Here is a 19,849-nt window from a genome sequence, read left to right as displayed (position 1 = left end):
TATCCTGACATTTGGGTCTGACTCATTTAACCCCAAACAAGTCTTTATCAGTGTTGTGGAGAGCTCATCAGTCTAACATGTCACATTCGTGGCTGTGTGTGTTTGATTGGCAGGCGTATTGAGACCTGCTCTTCAGTGCTGTGGTGTGTGTTCACTCTGCAGCTAATGAAAGCCACATGCTCAGTACGTTTCTAATCACGATGCTGTTTAGATTGTCTTCAAGCTGCTCTGGAACGTACAGCCGCCCGCTGCTGCTTTTAATCTAAGGAATTAGACAGACTGGCCTGGCCTTGTTGTCCCTGCAGAAAGCAGCGGCTGCTCACTTTTCACACTCCCTCAAGGGACACTCTCCAGTGCAGGAAATATCCCCAGCATTTAGGCATTTATACATGGTCAAGACGATGTGTTGAGGTTCAAACTGAGCGTGATTGAAGTGACTTTGAATGTGTCATGATAGTGCCAAATGGGCTAGTGAGTATTTCAGAAACAATTCACCAAAACTGGGCAATAGCAGAATGGAAAATGTGTCCCGGTCTGATAAACCTCGACTTTTGCTCTAACATTCAGATGGTAGGGTCAGGATTTTGGACCTGGTCAGACCACCAACAACCATGGCAGGTTCAAAATCCCTTAAATCCTTTCTTCCCTTTTCTGTTGCTCTGTTTGAACTTCTGCACATCCTCTGGACCATGTCTAGATGCTTAATTGTACTGGTTAGCTATGTGATTGGCTGATTAAATGTTTGTGTTAATGAGCAGTTGTGTGTACATACAGTGCATTCAGAAAGTATTCAGACCCCCTTCACTAGCTTCAGTTTTGTTGTTGTATAGCCTGATGCTGCAATCATTTAAAATCATTTTTCTCTCATTAATCTTCGCTCAGTACCCCATAACAACAAAGTGAAAACAAAATTTTGGTAAATTTATTAAAATCAGAAAAAACTGAAAAAACACATTGACCTAAGTATTCAAAACCTTTACTCAGTGCTTAGTTGAAGCACCTACGGCAGCAATTACAGCCTTGAGTCTTTTTCAATATGACACAACATAATTTGCACATCTGGATTGGGGAATTTTATGCCATTCTTCTTTGCAAATCCTCTAAAACTAAGTCAGGTGCCTGAGAGACCATCAGTGGACAGGCATTTTCAGGTCTCTCCAGAGACGTTCAATCTAGGGTTCACGTCAGGGCTCTGGCTGGGCCACTCGAAGACATTCACAGTTGTCCCTAGGCCACTCCTGTGTTGTGTTGGCTGTGTGTTTAGGGTCATTGTCATGTTGGAAGGTGAACCTTCAGCCCTGTCTGAGGTCATGAGTGCTGTGGAACAGGTTTTCTTTGAGGACATCTCTGTGCTTTGCTGCATTCAGTTTTTCCTCAACCCTGACCAGTCTCCCCATCCCTGCTGTTGAAAACCACTTGCACAACATGATGCTGCCACCACCATGCTTCACTGTCAGACCAGAGAATTTTGTTTCCTACAGTCTTAGAGCCCATGTTGCTTTTTTAAAAACCCAAGCTATTGTCTTCAAATGTAGTTTCTGACACTATCCACTGTCCTGCCCCTCCAAAAAAGACCAGAAAATAAATGTTTCAAATAAGGTCGAGAGTCTGTCAGAAAACACATCTTCAAAAAATACAGGACAGACTTGGCAAAGAAACAAGAGGTACCACTTTGTCCATAGGGGGCCCAAAATCACCAGTAATTAAAAGGTCTTCACAGGAGCTTTGACAAACAGAATGGTTTGATATAAAATGTCAAATTGAAAAGTCACTACAGATCCCAAGTAAGAAGGAAAAAAAACATCTCTTATGTTATTTTCTATGTTGTGGCATAGAAGTTTAGCACTTCTGCTGTCAACGTTCAGCATGTCTGTCGAAACATAAGCTCCTACAGTAAATTAAACCTCTCACTCCAACAGGCTCCTATGGGAAACAGCTAAATCCATATGAAACGCATGATTACCACCTAGTGTCAGACTGTGCTCACAGCAGTCATGCTCTGTCTACTTTTACTGACATTCTTCTCTTGGTTTATGAAAGCCAAACTAGTAAGAGACAACCAGATGCTCCTCTTTTATTTTGTGTTGGAAACAAGCATGTGAACAGAAAGTAGAGCTGTTTTTACGGAGCTCTGACCGAGGCATGTGTCCCCGGTTGAGGCTGGAGTGTTTTTGTTTAGTTAAACTCACTCACACCCCAGGCCCATGTCCAGCAGTATGACAACACCACCTCCCGGGGTAAAAGGATGGAATGAGGCGGAGGAGCGATGGTGGGCTGAAATTAATCCCCTGCTGGCAGCCATCGCTCTTCTATTGTTTTAAGAGGTGTTGGCTATATTCTTTGAAAATTATTTTCTGTTGTTGGAGAGCAAGATTTTTGGGAAACAGCTGGGTTTGATCCATATGTTGGTACTTTGACCCCTGACACAGTTTGAAATGTATTGTTTCATTGATTAGATCAGGGATAGCTTACTTGAGTTTGTGGTGTGGGTTCTCATAGCACTTTTCAAGGGAGCATGAAATTAAATTGAAATTTTCTATTTCCATTAAGTCAGTCATTCCCAAAAAGTCCAATTTACAAAGGTTTTCTGAGCCTTCATTTTCTCACTCTGGTTCAGTTTATACAACTGTAATTATGGAGAAGAATGCTGGCCTGACTATTGTCCAGAGAATAATCATTGACACCCTTCACAAGGAGGGTAAGTCCCAGTAGGTCACTGCTGAAGGGGCAGGCTGTTCTCAGAGGCTGTTTAAAAGCATATTCATGGAAAGCTGACTGGAAGGAAAAGTGTGGAAAGAAAAGGAGCACAAGCAACAGGGATGAGATCAGCCTTCAGAGGACTGTCAAACAAAGCAGATTCAAGAATTTAGGTAAACTTCACAGGGAGCTAAGTGATGCTGGAGTCAGTGGATCAAGAGCCACCACACACAGACAAGTCCAGGAAATGGGCGACAAGTGTCGTGTTCCTAGGGTCAAGCCTCTCCTGAACTACAGATGTCACATGGGTTAAGGAGGAAAAGAACTGGATCGTTGCTCAGTGGTCCAAAGTCCTGTTTTCAGGTGAAAGAAATTTTGAATTTCATTAGGAAATCAAGATCCCAGAGTCTGAGAGAAAAACAGAGAGGCACAGAATCCAAGGTGCTAGAAGTCCAGTGTGTTCAGTTTCCACAGTCAGTGACGGTTGGGGTGCTATGTCATCTGCTGCTGTTGGTCCACTGGGCTTTATCAAGACCAGAGTCAACCGTGTCAGCCGTCTATCTATCAGGAGGATTTAGAGCACCTTCATGCTTTCATCTGCTGAGAAGCTTTATGTAGGTACTGATTTCCTTTTCCAGCAGGACCTGGCACCTGCCCACAGTGAAACCAAAACTAGAGACTGGTTTGCTGACCATAGTATTACTGTGCTTCATTGGCCAGCCAACTGGCCTGACCTGAACCTTGTGGAGAATCTCTTTAGGAGTAAGCCTGTGGTAAATTAAATTGATGGACATCCTTGGTGCAAAACCCACAAAAGGCCACTTGGCTTTCACATAGTGTTTTGCAGACTCCAAGTGGGCTTTCATGTGTTGTGCAGTGAGTAGAGGCTTCTGTCAGGCCACTCTGCCAAGAAGCCTAGATCAGTGGAGGGCTGCAATGATGGTTGTTCCTCTGGAACTTTGTCCCATCTCCACACAGGATCTCTGGAGCTCAGGTTCTTGGTCATCTCACTTACTCCCTTAAGGCCCTTCTCCCCTGATTGCTTAGTTTGACCAGGCGACCAGCTCTTGGAATAGGCCTGGTTGTTACAAACTTCTTCCATCTGAGAGTTATGGAGGACACTCTGCTCTTGGGAACCTTCAGTGCAGCAGTAGTTTTTTGTAGCCTTCCCCAGATCTGTGCCATGGAACCATCCTGTCTCTGAGCTCTGCAGGTAGCTTCTTTGACCTCATGGCTCGGGTTTTGCTCTGATATGCATTGTCAGCTGTGAGGCCTTCTATATAGAGATGTGTGCCTTTCCAAATCACTTCCAGTCAATTGAATTTACCACAGGTGGACTCCAATCAAGATGTGGAAACATCTCAGCATGGACTGAGAGAAATGGAAAGAACCTGAACTAAATTTCAAGTGTGGTCGCAAAGGATTTTGAATACTTACTGTGTGTCAATGTGATATTTTAGTTATTTTTACATAAATTCGCAAACATTTTTAAAATTCTGTTGTCACTTTATCATGATGGGGTGGTACTGAGTGTAGATTAATGAAAATAAAAAGGAACTATTTCAGCTGTAGCATTAGGCAACATACAAAAAACTAAAAAGGAGTGGAGAGAGTATAAAACCTTTGTAAATACACTGTAGATTAACAATTACAGTTTGCAAGACAACCTGTTGAATGAAACATGATGACACCAGTTATAGATAACCTAGCTGAAGTTGTTAGCCTAGCATTAAAGAAGCAAGCTAAAAGTTAGGAATAATAATAATAATAATAATAATAATAATAATAACTTCAGTTATAGAGCACTTTCAAAACCAAGGGTTTACAAAGTACTTTGACATGGTTAGCAACAAGAACAAAGCAACTAAGAAAAGACAGAGACAACAGAACAATGACACCCAGAAACATCAGCAGAACCCAACAGTTCAAGAACCTGAACAGAAAACATGATCAAGATAATACACTGATAGCATCAGAACCTAGATGTCATAAATGGCAAGTAAACCATGATATCATACACATGATGAGTGTGCAGACATTGTAAGAGACCATACAAACTAAGACATCAATGACATCAGTAGAGCAAAGACATCACAGGTACTATAAACAATAAAAACATAGGAACCCAGCTACACAGGTTGAAAAATGAAAAATGAAATTAAATAAAAGAAGAGTAAAAAGTTAAACCATTAGAACCAATTAAGAAGACGACATCACATAAAAGCAAGTCTGTAAAAATGTGTTTAAAGAAGTGATTTGAAAGAACTGACTGATTCGGCACACCTCATCACCTCAGGTAAGTCGTTCCAAAGTTGAGGAGCCCTGGTGAAAAATGCTCAATCACCTTTAGTTTAAAGTCTCGACTTTGGAACGACCAGGAGGGTCCCACCTGAGGATTTAAGGCTGCGGGCTGAGACAAAGGGGATAAAAAGTGCTATTATATATTTTTGGAGCCAGACCCTTCAGTGCCTTAAAAGTAGCAAGTAAAATCTTAAAGTCAATTCTAAAACTAATGAGAGTAAAGACGCTAAAATCGGGGTGATGTGATGTCGTCTGTTAAAACCAGTTAGAAACCTAGCTGCTGCATTTTGTACCAGTTGAAGGCTAGAGAGGGATTTATGGCTGATACCTGACAGGAGAGAGTTGCAATAGTCCAGACGGGAAAAAGGGGTGCGTGAATAAACATTTAGCAGAGTAGTTAGCTGCAGTCAGAGAGAATTAAGAAAAATAATTTAAAGTTATGAATACAGAACGTTAATAACTTAAAGGCTCATTTATGCTCTATGCTTGAACCACAAACAGATACGGGGAGAGGGACCCAACTGTAGTCAAGATGGCCGACATGGGCGTCACTATACATCCAATCCATGCCGAAGTCCCATGCGGAAGTTTCTTCTTCGTGTCGGACTCAGCTGCCAGTGTTTGTCAGTCTTTTTCACGCCTAAGCCTAACCCTTGGTGCTGGATCTCAAATACATCACCTTCTCCACAGCCTTACCCTGAATTTAACTTCCGGTTGAGACTTCCGGTATGGACTGGACGTATGTTGGCCATCTTGTCTGCATCAAGGTACTCTTGGATACAGGCGTTCAGTTTGTTGTTCTCTTGAAGCTAATATGGATCAAACGTATCAATACCGCTGCCAATCGTGGGGGATTGTAGAGAAATGTGGCCAACAGTTAGCAGATTAGCAAACACAACAAAGAAGAAAAATTTAAAAGCACTTAATCGAGTTTTCTGGGAAAATATAAACTAATAACGAGTGAGTTATTAGAAATAAAAACATATAAGTGATGTTAGGACTCTGTTTCATGCAAGCATACGTGAGCCTAAGGATAATAATAATATTATTAACTATAAGAATATTATTAATAATAAGCCACAGTTGAGGTAGCTATGTTAGCTTAAAGCTGACGCCTAGCTTTGATGTAAAAATTAACTTGAAGAGTTTGCTATAAAGTGTTAAAATAATAATAGAAGTGCTAAATAGCCTAGCCAATAGTTAGCCTAGTATAGAACAGCTTAGCTAAAATGAAAAACAGTTAGCAGAGTTGTAGGGTGATGTCAGAATAAACATTTGAAACAGCATGTCAAACAGTCCATCACTTCCTTCATCCTGTTTCTGTTCCAACATCAGGTCTCTTTCACAGGTAGAGGAAGTCAGACATGCACATCTGCTTTCTGTTTACCCGGATAATCTTGTTCAACAGACATTCCTGGCTGAAAGGTGCTTCAAGGGTTTTTTCACATAAACCTTTTAATGCTGGCTGGCATGATGAGTGGTTTTCCCATTTAGTCATGGTGGCGGACTGCAACTCAGCAAATGCCATCGATACGTAAATGTCATCACCGATAAAGTGCTTTCAATCTGATTTTTTTTCCTGTCTTTCCAGTCTCATCTTCCACCATCTCTCCATGCTGCTTTTCTGCTTTTAATCAATTTCCACACTCCATCAGTAAACATGCTCTTTGTGTCATAGTAAGAGCATTTCTCCCTTTGAGGACTCTTTTTAGGCAATGGCTGCCGGCGACAGTGTGATTTACACTTTTACACCCAGTCTTCATTCCTTTTGTGAAACTGAATCGATACAATGGCCAAGGATATTAATAGAAAATTATCAGCAAAAGAAGGTCTTGGACTAAGGGATTATCTCTTTGAGCATCAGTTCAGTAGGTTGGGGTATATCTTGAGTGGTCTTTATTTTTTTAACTCATGATCTTGACATGGCCTCTTCTTGTTTCATTGTGTGTTTCAGATGATCCATGCTGTTCAAAGTGGTTTCCTTTATTGTGGAAGTCAGAGAACTCCTGACTGTCACCCAGACTGCTCCTAACCATGGTGTGCAGAAGACAGTGTGTGCTGAAAAGCATCAAGGGAGAAAGGTCCCTTATCACCTGTGAATCAACACTCAGGGCCATCACAACAGCAGCAGTAGACTGGCATGCAATAAATGTGACTCCAAGAAATCAGGGTCGCCACAGTCACAAAGACATAACAATCCTTGGAGAGATTTTTTTTTTTTTTTTGTCCGAGCAGAAATCAAGGTCAGGAATCGAGAAAATAAACAAGAGGGATTGCAAGATGTTTTCAGATATTGCCTACTGCAGAGCTTGGTTATTTTGGCCAATGAAGAGTATGGAGAGTGAGTTAGAGAAGGGGGGATTCATGGAGTGTCAGTGGTCAGCAGCACAGTATGAGGTTCAAGCTGTATTTTTGGGCTGGTGTGTAGGGGTGAGCTTGTCTCTCTGCGATCCCATCAGCCCCGGGCTGAGCTCTTAATGCGGCCCTGACGCCTTGCTGGCGCAGGGGCCACGCTGCCTCACATCTGGAGCCAATTACCCTGGAGGGGCTGTGACAGAGCCCCCCCATCACTCTCTGCTACACTATGCTGTCCAACTCTCACAGTCACATTCCTCCAGTTTTCACAACAACCTATTTTTGTCCCTCTTTCCTCTTCTGTTTCCCCCTGCTCTGCAAAAATCACATCCTCTTCATTACACAGGACAGTGCTTTTATTTTTCAACCAATCAGCAGAAGCAACCATCTAATTTATCCCCCCTCTTCTACTTTCTCTAATTTATCCCCCCTCATCTACTTTATCTCCCCTCAAGTTTGAGTTATTTCTAATGCCTTAAAATGCTGAAGCAGGTATAACGAAGACAACAGAAACAGCCAGAAAGAACCCAAAAACACATTTCAAAAGGATGCTTTTAATATGACAAATTCTCATGGACTCCTAAATATTTTAAAGAGTTTCTTCAGAATAGTGCCATCGTAAGTCACGTTTCCCATGCTAGAGCACCGGCAGTAAACACCACTTGTGAAAAAAGCACATTTAGTACCACATCAGTTTTTACAGGTGTGATTTATGGAGCGACCCCGCTCCAACCTCAGACAGCCACAGGGATTTAAATGTATGTGCGTTTAGGTGTGTTCTGTGCAGACTTACCTGGGGAAAGGTTGGGCTTTTGTGACTGTAGGATGGAGGTTAGTTCTGTGGAGGTGTGGCTGGGGTTGTATACTGGCCCTGCAGGATTTCTCTCACCGGGGTCAAATAAGAAGGGCCTGTGCTACTCCTGATCCGAGCCATGCTGTCGTTATTCCCCGCTGCCCTGTTTGGCAGTGATGCTATGGTTCATTAGCTGCAGCTATAGGGTGTATACCTGGGCAGAGAGCCAGAGGATCGAGCTGTCCTGGGTTACACAGACATAAATTGAATGTGGAAACTCTACAGGTGGCTGAAATAAAGTCGTATGCAGAGATCGCTGAAATATGGGGGGCTTTTGGTAGCCGGCCTTGTGCTTGTGTGCAGTAAAATTTTGGCAACTTGAGGAGATACATCTTGAAAAAAGTAATGTTATTGATATATGCCTGTGTGTGTGTATAAGAGTGCACGAGTACGTGTGTGCATGTACACATGCAGCTCAGAACTTTGTGTTATGAGTTCGGTGTTAGGTCATGTGAAGTTGCAGACTTCTCCCATGGGTGCATAATTCAAGATGTCAGACACTTACAGAGAAAAAGTTAGGCTGAAATAAAAAGGATAAAATGCAGGGCAGACAGCTACAGGCCTGACAGATGCTGCAAGGGGAGACAAGGAACATTTTGGGTAAGAAAAAAAAGGAACAAAACAAATCACCATGTAGTTAAAATGCCAGCTCAGGCTGTCAAATACACAGATTAAAAAAAATGATTGGTCAAAAGAGAGAAACAAGAGGAGAGGAAGACCTGGTGAAAGGTGGAGACAACATTGAATAAAGCAGTCCTACTATGCCCCCTGCTGGACAAAATCAACTTTATAAACATATTTCAAATTACACTATATAACTAACAAAAATGACTATTAAAACCTTTAAGGTTTGTGTGTTAATTTGTTGGTGATGAAAGTGATGATGCAGCCTAAACTTCTGGGGAATTTTTCACTTGAAACCATCCAACCTAGCAGAAAACAACCAACCTTTGCTGATGATACCTTTGACTGCACCGATGCAACCAGCTATCTGCCTGCTTCATCATTACGACCTTCTCTGCTCAGTAAGGTCATGTCTGAGATGTTGTTTACAAGACAGTCTGTATCCCAGGGATGTGTCAGATCTGAGAGATGGGCTCTTTATATATAACAGCTGGAGCAGAGAAATGTGGGGCGCTGACACTTGGCAGAGTCGGGGGTGAGAGGTCAAGTTTAACACCAATAAAGTGGAGACTTTGATCATGGCATTTATGGATGAAGCAAGCACAGAGACAGGGTGCTGTGCCTGTTTCTATGTTCTATTTGAGAAAGGAAAAGACCAAATTCCTTGATTATAATCTTTGTAACTTATTATTTTCTTTCTTATTAGCTTTTCTCTAATTAATGAATAAACACCATTATCTATAGTAATAAGGGGTGCATAGATTTGACATAGGTATTAGCAGATATTGGCTATGTTGATTAACATCAGCCACTAGCCAAATATGTGTGATGACCAATGTTTGCCTTTTGTTTCAATCAAATTCAATTCTCCTAACTGCTGAAGAAAAGGTTGTACTGGGCAGAAGAATAATAGGAAAATGTTGACAAAGTGGGTGTCGCACCAAAAGAAGTTATGAAAAAACAGTGGTATCAGTCAGTGTCAGTATTTGCCCTAATATTTAGTGATGCATCCCTAAAAGATGTCAGAAAACATAAAATAAGTTTTTTTTAGAAAGTTTTGGAGGTTAACAGGCCAAAACTCTAACATGTTCCATTTACAATGACAAAAACAGTGAACAGATACAAATACAGAGATCGATGTCATTGATGTTTTTTTTTTTAGTTTTTGTAGGTCAAAATCACAGCCAGGTCCTGTCCAGGTAATTCAGAGCAGGTTTAACCTGTGTCCTTCATAGTAACCAAACAAAATCACCCACGTTTTATGAGGTTTATAAGGGATTTTCTTGGTTTTCTGCTGATTTGCTTCATTTTACAAATCATGCCACCTACATCCAATTAAATCAAATCATCCTTGCATGGTCACATCTAGGGACAATTAGGGGTCAGTAATAATCATGATGTCAATCTTTGGACTGTAGGAGTGCCTGCAATGCATGCACAAGAAGAATACAAATCAAATCAGATCAAGTGTTGTCCAAAACTTGTAATTAATGACAACATTTCATTTTGTGACTGTTCTGCTGCATACAAGCTGAGGATAAAAAAATACATCTGTGAAAAATCCAATTCCTGCTGCTCAGGTCTTCTGGTGCAGGTCTGCTCTGTGTCCCCAGTCCGAACTAAACATAGAGAATCAGTGTTCAGTCTCTATGCCACGTGTATCTCTATATTTACATTTTGATTTTAACTACAACTCTGCACTGTAACTTTTACTTTATCTTTTGTGAGGTTCAAATGGAACTTGGGCCACTAAATAATACCAGCTTTGGTCTAAATTCTGTTCTGTGCTTAATTTGATTTTAATTTAATTGTCCGGAGTCTCTCTCATCTGTTTACCGTAGAGTTATAAAGTGTAATCGCTGATGGAATAAAAGAGCCACCCATCTTTACCCCTTTTTGCCAATTTTAACAATTTTTTGCCCTTTTTCTGGCTTTCCACCTTATTACCATCAGTTTTTGCCACTTTTTCCTTTCTTAAGCCATATTAGTGGCTGTATCCCTTTGTTGCCTATTTTAATTTAATTTTGCCACTTTTAACCGATTTTGCCACCCTGTACCCCAACTTCACCACTTATTTTCAACAATTTTTGCCACTTTAAACCCATTTATGCCACTTTTTAAGTACTTTTCACCATTTTTACCAATTTTAGCCAATTTATGCCACTTTTAACTCATTGTTGCAATTTTTAACTCTTTTTCTTTGCCATTTCTTTTACAGTTTTTTCTGCAATTCAATTCCATTGTTCTTCTAAGTTATCTACATTCTTTTTTAGTTTATGGAGCTATAGAGTCTGAAATTAGTTTCCTCATGGTTTAGTTTAATGTGCCCGTCCACATAGTTAACATTACCAAAAAAGGCAATTCCGTTTCAAGAAAAGAGGTTTACATTTTGAAACTGCTATATTATACTACAGCATAAGTAAATAAGATTATTTTTGTTGCTTTGGTAAGAGTGGTATTATTCGGGTTAAAAGTAAAATTTGGTTATCACAGATTAATTTGACAATGGACCATGGTTTTGCTGACTTTCATTGTCCCCAGTTTGGCTGGGCCAAATTAGACCCCAAACCTTTACCAGTGTCTTTGACATTAATGCTACTTAGGAAGAGACTGATGGGCTACAAATGAGGTTTACAGAGATTGAAATAAATGAGAAAATAAAATTCAAGTGACTTTGCAGTTGCCCGATTATAACAAAATTAATTCTACTTTGTGACCCCACAAACACCTTTAGTATCTTAACCCAACTATGTGCATCGAAGTTCCCTGTTTCTAAAACAAATTCTGATAAATGAAAGTTAAATATTTGATTCACGTTATGGTTGTATCAGGGCCTTCGGTGAGCCCCAGTTTTGCACGCCTTAAATTGTACCACTAGATGGCGTGGGTTCCCCAATTAGCGATGACAGGTGAGCCGTCACAACACCATGCACAACACCTTCAGAGGACAGAGCGATGCATCATGGCCACCCGAGTTCCACACACTGAAAGAAGAACTACAACTTTAACCACGTGACAAAGCAAACCAACAGTGACAGCTTTAGCGGGATTGTGTGGTGTTTTAGAGTGTGACAAGTTATGCGGAACTCGCAGGACTCTGCACGTTGGTGTTGTTTCTTCCTTCCCACTCAAACTTCTTAGAACAGGTTCACACTGAAAGAGCAACGTTTGTGAGAGTGGCTGGCAGTTTACGTCTGTTTTGAGAGGCGCCAGGACAAACGCTAACTGAGTATGAACGCTTCGGACCATGAGAGGTGACAACAAATTAGAGTAGAAGGATTTAACAATGAATTTATGACAGCATCGTTGTTGTTGTTGATATTAAGTGATTGTGAATGCTTCTCTGACGCTTTTATTTTTACATGTTCGCTTCTTGAGTGCCTTTACCTCGCGCGTGAGGTTAACTAGCTTACCAAAAATGAAGTTTAACGGTTACCTGAAGCTTCGGATAGGTGAGGCGGTGGACTTGAAACCCACCACTTTCTCCCTCCGCCACTCTGTCATCTTTAACAAAGCCGCTCCAGCGCTGGACCCTTACATTATTGTTAAAGTGGATGACTTCAAAATCGGACAAACGCACACCAAACAGAAAACGAACACGCCGACGTACAACGAGGAGTTTTGTCTCAACGTGAAGGACGGTAAACAGATAGAACTGGCAGTTTTCCACGACACCCCGATCGGATATGATGACTTTGTGGCCAACTGCATCATCCAGTTTGAGGAGCTCATCAAGACCTCCAACACAGGGGAGACTTTCGACGGATGGGTGAGTAAAAAGTACACCTGTTATGGTAAAAAGTACACCTTTTTTGGTTATAGAGGGGAAGAATAAACAACAAACATGGCCGGATTAACATATGGAGACCCGAATTTTTTGCCTAGTTGTTCACACCAATCTCCCATCCCACAGACCATTCTCAGACACCACTACAATCTGATTTGTGTTCAATATTTAGTTCATGTCATTACATATTCCCAGGCAGCCGTCTGGCACCAGTGTAGGCTATTACATCACATGTATTATTACAGGAGACACGTAACTTGGCAGGGATGCGCTATGTTGAACTTTTGCAGATATGCCGAGATTTCTGAACTCATCTTGAAAAACACCATGTCCCTGCTGTTCTATAATGTTCCTTTTATTGTGATTGTCTACTTGTTTTAGAAGTCATCATTTGATACAGCAATAATGAAAGAAGTATTTTTAGCAATATAGATATTCTTCAGTGCCAAAAGGGTGACAATAAAATATTTTGATTACATGTGCATTATATAAATTCAGTCTTTATCAGTAAAATTCAAATCAAGCTTCATGTGCCTTTTTAAAAGGACTAAAAACAGCCTTGTGACAATGACAGTGAGACAGAACTATAGAGCTTATAATTCACAATAAAGATTAATTTTCCTAATTAAACAGGTTTAACAGCAGGGAGGTCCCCAGATCATTAACAAAGTGCTTTGAATAACACAATAACACATTCTTAAATGTAAAAAGTTAAACTGGATATGGCGAATATGTAGAACTTAAGTCCTAAGAACACTTTAAAGGTGAAGAAATGAGAAGCATAAATTTATGAGGCGCCACATCTGTGTGAGCAGAAATACGTGCTAAGACTTTAAAAATAAATTCAGATTAAACTTTCTGTTAGGCTCAGGTACTGGTTAAAGTAAGGGTTAGGATACCAAATGTTAAAATGTAAAAACCTGACCTGCAAAATATCTTTACAAAACATTTTATAAAGCAGTAAATAAACAGTTCCAACAGGGAATAGATTGTTCTCAATGAAAAAAATCTAACCTAGCAAACACAGCTCTGCTAGCTGCTTAGGCTACATAGATATTGTTGCTAAAAAGTTAAAGCTTATGAAGCTCATAGATATCTATACTAATGAAACTAACGTTAGCTGTGCAACTTACGTAGCTCCATTAACTCCAGCTATGTTTGCTTAAGTTTACGTTGCTAAAGCCAACTTAGCTACGTTGGCTTATGTAGTAACAGTAATTACAGTGCTTGTGCAGCTATGTTAGTTTATGCTAATGAAGATAAAGCCAGCCACTGTTCATGCATCTGCTGCTAAAATGGGTCTATACATAACTGACCTTTTTCTCTGTTTTAGTTATGAAATGTTGCTCAGTCTGTATGTTTGCAATGTACTTAGTCTATTTCATGTATGTTAGACTTTGAATTAAAAAAAAATCTAAACTGTAAATACATTGTGCAAATACATGTGCAAATTATGCCACTTTCATTATGACAGAGACAGCGTCTCACAGTAGTGGTCTGTGAGAGGGGGTGTCTAAGATCTACGGTCTTCAGACAGTTTTGATAAAGTTTCATTTACACAAATACAAATAATTAACTTTATAAGATATTGTTGGCTGAGACTGATGTCATGCCAACAATATCTTACATTCCTAAGATAAACTCCTGTCAAAACACCTCCACCATTGCTGGATAGATAGATAGATAGATAGATAGATAGATAGATAGATAGATAGATAGATAGATATTTCAATGTTTTTCCTCAGCTCCTTGCTGCCAATGTTACCCTGCACTTTTGCAGCCTAGGATGATGGTTGTGATACATTACCTCGACAACAATAAGCCTTGGTGACGCAGTTTACCTGCTATGTAATTGGAATAACAAGTAAAACATTTCAAAAGGCAAGTGATGTTATCTGAGCATCTGTATACATCAAACTGCTGATGAATATTATCAAAAGATCAGAAGCACAAAAAACTCAATGTGCAGAATGAGTCAGAGTGGGATTGGCATCCCTACCACCCAAGTACAGTATCATTCTGTGGGAAACACTGATTACTGTTCAGGGTCGCGGGGGCTGGTTTTGGCGTCCGTCAATTACAGGGCTGACATATAGAGACAAATAATTGATGACTCTAAATTGACTGTAGACGTGGATGTGAGTAGCATTGTTTGTCTCTGTATAATGATGTAAAAAGTCGGATGTTGTTGACACCTGGTTTAGTACCATGATAAAAATAGATGACTTCAAATTCCCATTTTTTGGCCCTTTCTTGTTTTTAATGATCTAAATTTGCAGTGTTCCAACACTAAAATAAAGCCAATGTTTTGCATAATTTCTACAGTGTACAAAAATTTGCATGCATTTTGTTGATGGATTAATTCTTCTCCGTCTTCCTGTGTTATGAAATAGATGCAGTTCCCTTGAGTCTCAACACTTCAATATCAGTCATTTAAAAAATGAATTTATCATTTAAAAACATGTTATCAAAAAATTTCTGAATATCAAAACATTTTTAAACCTTATATATGAATCTTATGTGTACTGATCAGAGGAAGCCAGGAGGACTGCAGCTAGAGCACTTTATATAACATGACTGTTTTAAATGACTACTGTAAAGTGAAATGCAGCTCAGTTATATCTGTCCATGACACACAAACATCAGAGAATAGGCAGAATTATTTGTAGAGTTTGTTGATCAGGATAAATTTATCACCCACTTGGTTTATTTATAATATACATACACTGGGTGTCAAGCCCCTCTACCCTACAACACTGACACCAGCCAGAACTTATGGACACACATGCCTGTTCCTGGGGGTTTTGTGTGTCATTAAACCTGTGTACAGTTAAAACTAGAATTATTGAGGAATTAACAAGCACAACATAAATACCTATGAAAATGAAGAAAGACTGATCATTACTGATCTTTACTGATCATACGGTAGTCGTCTAAATACACAAACAAATATTTAATATAATATACAGATATGTATGTTCTTTTAAGAGTGATATTAATGATTTACAAACTTATCGCTATCTGTCCATTGAACAGCTCCTGGATTGCCTGCCAATGTTCATCACTTGCACAAGTGCCATTTTTTCTGTGAGCAGCACAGATTTGGTGTGCTTGGTTCCTTGGAAAATACAGTCTGTTTCATTGTGACTAGTGCAGAAAACTAGTCAAACAAAAGCGAAAATGACTTTTCTAAAGTATATTACTTTTATCATAGCTATTCCTCCAGCTGCTATCTTGAAAATGATCTGTTGTCTCAAATTTGTAGATGAATAGTCTAACATTTTTTTCTATAAGTGGAGCAGATGCACCTACAGATGGAATTAGATTAGAAAAGTAAGAATCAGTGAATTCATTCTTCAAAATCAAAGGCTATTTGTTTACCTTAGAATATTGTAGTATTTTTATCCCATGAGAACTCTGACTAATGCTGATCAATATTTAGGTGGAGGTTCAACAGGAAACAAAACAGGCTGTTAGGCTTGTTCCCAACACGTGTCACTCTATGAGGAATGCCTCAACAGCATCTTGTCATCACTGAGCCCAACCCTGCTGATGGGCAGGGATCTCAAACGTCTTACTTACTGTGATCATCAGCGGATAGAGTCTGAAACCACACATACCACTGCAGGGGCAAGGTGTTAGTTCTGCATAGAGGGTGAGCTGCATCACCTAAGCCTATATGGTGATATAAGCCCAACTCGTAGCCTTTTACAAGCAGCTATGTGGATAAAGTTAATCATACTAAACTTATGTCTTTTAAACTTTACTCTTTATTCATGCTTGCCATCAGGGCTGGAAAGTAACTAACTACAGTTTTTGGTGTACTTGCACATTTTGAAATCAGTCATTTTACTTTTACTTAAGTCAATTTTGTGGGAAGTATTGTTCTTCATTACTTTTAAGAGCATCAAGTACTGAGAAAATAAAACATAAAGTAAAAAAGAGGATGTTCTGCTTCTGCACTGTCAGTTGTCTGGCTCTGACTAACCATGATCAGTGACCTGACACGCCAGGCCTATCAGAACGAAAACACAAAATTATGTTATACGCATGCATTTCTCTTGAGCTGACAAGTTACCGCTGCTGTTCATGGCGGGGCTTCTTGGTGAGTAAAATTTACGCCAAGGCTGGTCTGGAGACTTACAGTGTGGCTCTTTGTTCTTGTTTTACAATGAAATGTGGTCAATTTTCGATTGAACTACCACTTTTCTACAGCTACATCTGAGCTACTGCAGCATCTGCCATTAAATAAACCAGCAGACCTCACCTGTAGCGATCACAAACACATGCTGAAGCAGGCGTAGAGAACAACGAACACATCCTTCTGTCATGAAAAGCTTTCATCGTGGCTCTTTGCTCTTGTTGTCCAGTTCTGACAAAACTGCCTCTGTGACTAAGTCTGAGCTAATCGCCACAGCAGTCATTTTATACAAACATTCAGTACAACTAACCACCACCGATAACAATCATGAACTCATGCTGAAACAGGTAAGTAGAAAAGCGAAAACATCTTCCCTGTTATGAAAAGGTTTTGTTGTTTTTATTCTTTATTTCATGCAGAAACGTGCTCATGTTCTGTTGAAACCGATGATAGACTAGAGCTATATCTGCATAAATCACCACACTAGAGGCAACCATTGCAAATGGCTTTGAGTACAACTAAACCCCACCCATAGCTTCCGGCTCATTCTCCTCAAATGACACTGATTGGTCCTTAAAATGTTCGGTTCAGCACAAACGGTGTGGATTGGAGCTTTTCAAGATGGATTTGCCTGATGACAAGGATGGAGTCTGGTAAATTCATCTGCTTTGCAAGGTTACATGATCAGCACAAAGGGAGAGAATGATTCCACAACACATCCAAGACAGCCATTGCTTTTCACATTATTTCAAAGGTGTGACCTTACCCTAACAAGCTGGTTGGAGATCCATATTTTCATGTTGTTATTGCCAATAAAAAAAAGATTATATTTTACTGTATGAATCCTCAGTGGCTACTCAGTACTTCAGATTAACTTTCAATGAAATATGATGTACTTTTAATTGATTGGCCAATAATTTGACTTCTACTGAAGTAAATTTTAATCAAAGTAACTTAACTTTTACTTGAGTACAAAAGTCTTGCACTCTTTCCACCTCTGCTTGCTGTATCAGTAAGAAAACAGATGTCCTCATCAAACCTCTGAATACATGCCTTCTATGTAGCGTCATATAGCATGATGGGACAAAAACTGCACCTTCAAACTGGAGTTCCCCTCCGTTGACTTGCTCTCAGCCCCCTAGGACTTTAAGCCCATGCAGGTGTCAGTGATTGTAACATGAACCTGTCCAGACCTGGGGGTGGCTCAGGTGGTATCGACCACAAAACACAACACTCCTCATTGCATGCAGATTTTTCTCCCTGTAATAGACATTTGCTCCTTCAGAGATACGGTATTTGATGATAAAGAACATAGACCTGAAAATTATTGCTGACACAAGGTTTATCAGTAAGAAGTAATATTACAAAACTTCGAATACATCAGGGTTGCCAGGTCTAGTTTGACAAATCTGGCCCAATGGCCAATAAAAACTAGCCCAAAACCAAGCCCAATGCTAAAATTCAACATAAGCCGGTAAAACCTCCGCCATCCCGCATTTATATCTTGTGTAAGTGCAGGTGTGCTGCTTCTGTATGCCTATGTGTCAGAGTGGCACAGCGGATCTTTGGTTGTGTGCCATGTTCTATGTTTTCCTGCTTCTCTGCAGGTTGATTTAGTTGCATTTAAGGGTAAATAAAGTCGTTTGTTCTGCTTTGGACACAATACACATACACAAGACATCAAAAATGGGTCTGCTCAACATGCAGACAAAAAAATCTACCCGCATCAGTCAGTAAAAAATAACCCAACACTGCAGGAAAACCATGGACCTGGCAACCCTACAATACATGAAGTCTGGATGAAACAGCACATATATATAACATTGTAGGTATTTATGAATATACCATATTCCCTCCATCTCAACATTTCATCACCCTACACATTCATATTTTAAACTGGTAGTGCAGTAAGGGGAAATTTCAGTAGCACTGACATGATGCTTTATAAAAGGGAAACACTTATGTTTCACATTGATGATTCAAACTGTATACTATGCCCATTTATATCTTAAAAATACAGCAAACTACAGGAAAATTGACCAGAACAACTCAAAACATTCCTTGCAGGGCTATATGGATCATAATGTATTTTAAAAGGTGTAAAAAAATGATAGATACGTGAGAAAACAGGTGCTGTTGTTGTTGTATCGAGAAAGAGAAAGGTTTGAAAATGGTTAGAATAGAAAGTAACATACAGAAACCTTTGCACACTGTCAAAGACCCCAATAAAGGAAGGGAAGTGGTATGAAAGTGGAGCGCTTGGTCTGCACTTCTTGAACAACTCATTTCTTCATGCATCTGACTTTCTTGCTTGAAAACACAAGCATGAAGTTGTTATCTGCAAGATCGGAGCTGTGAAGGCTTCTCTGTGCTCTGTTACTCAGAATAAAGTGCTGCTGGGCTGTTTCACACATGAGGAAGCGGAGACGAAGACGCAGGCCTTCACACGCCCACACTGCTGTTTATCACATCGTTCCCACCGTCTGATCGGCGCTCTAGGGCTCACTGTAAAAACTCTTGGTCTCTAATGGCCCTGATCCAGATGTTCAACTTTCTCTCCTCCTTTTTTTTTCCATGTGTCTGATCTCTTTTCGATAACTCACAGAACAGCTGAGGTCTTTGCTGCTCTAGACAGGCATTAAAACTTTATTTTTAAGCACACCTACCAAACTTCCCTTTTAAATTAATAATGAAGTGTCGGCATTGACATCATCCAACATGAACATTCACCATATGACACTGAACACACTAGGCTAGCTTCCTTTTCCTCCCACCTGTAAACACTGCATGACAGCAGAGTGACACATCAGTTGTCGTGCAGTTACTGGAGCTCTTAAATGTCACAGTTTATTGATTTTTTATTGTTATTTCTTATTATGAATTATCTTTCAATTAGAGATGACTGCTAAACTGCTACTACAACTTCTTCTACCTTTTTTACTTGAAGTGGTCTGCCTAAGGGGCAGTGAAACTGAAAGCGGGTTAAAAATATCCCCGCATCTTTTTCCAGAAAAGTGCTCTGCCTGCTCAAGTAAAACGGGCCTCATCGCCTGTGTCTGAAAAAGAAACTTCCTCCTCTGTGTTAAAGCTT

The 19,849-nt window shown here is 39.9% G+C and overlaps 1 protein-coding gene across 3 annotated transcripts in view; it reads left to right on the top strand.

Annotated features, from left to right (window-relative positions):
- The first annotated feature begins 11,854 nt into the window (after positions 1 to 11,854).
- Positions 11,855 to 19,849, top strand: part of prkcha (protein kinase C, eta, a) — a 34,768-nt gene continuing 26,773 nt past the window's right edge. For all 3 annotated transcript variants that reach the window (XR_005993312.1, XM_041812918.1, XM_041812919.1), the window contains exon 1: positions 11,855 to 12,599. Coding sequence is in view for 2 of the 3 variants with exons in the window: in XM_041812918.1 (XP_041668852.1) it covers positions 12,249 to 12,599 (351 nt within the window). In the remaining variant the exon portion in view is untranslated. The remainder of the gene's footprint in view (positions 12,600 to 19,849) is intronic.

The sequence above is a fragment of the Cheilinus undulatus genome, linkage group 18 (assembly GCF_018320785.1).
Source record: "Cheilinus undulatus linkage group 18, ASM1832078v1, whole genome shotgun sequence".
Lineage (NCBI taxonomy): Eukaryota > Metazoa > Chordata > Actinopteri > Labriformes > Labridae > Cheilinus > Cheilinus undulatus.
This window is presented reverse-complemented; position numbering and strand designations above follow the sequence as displayed.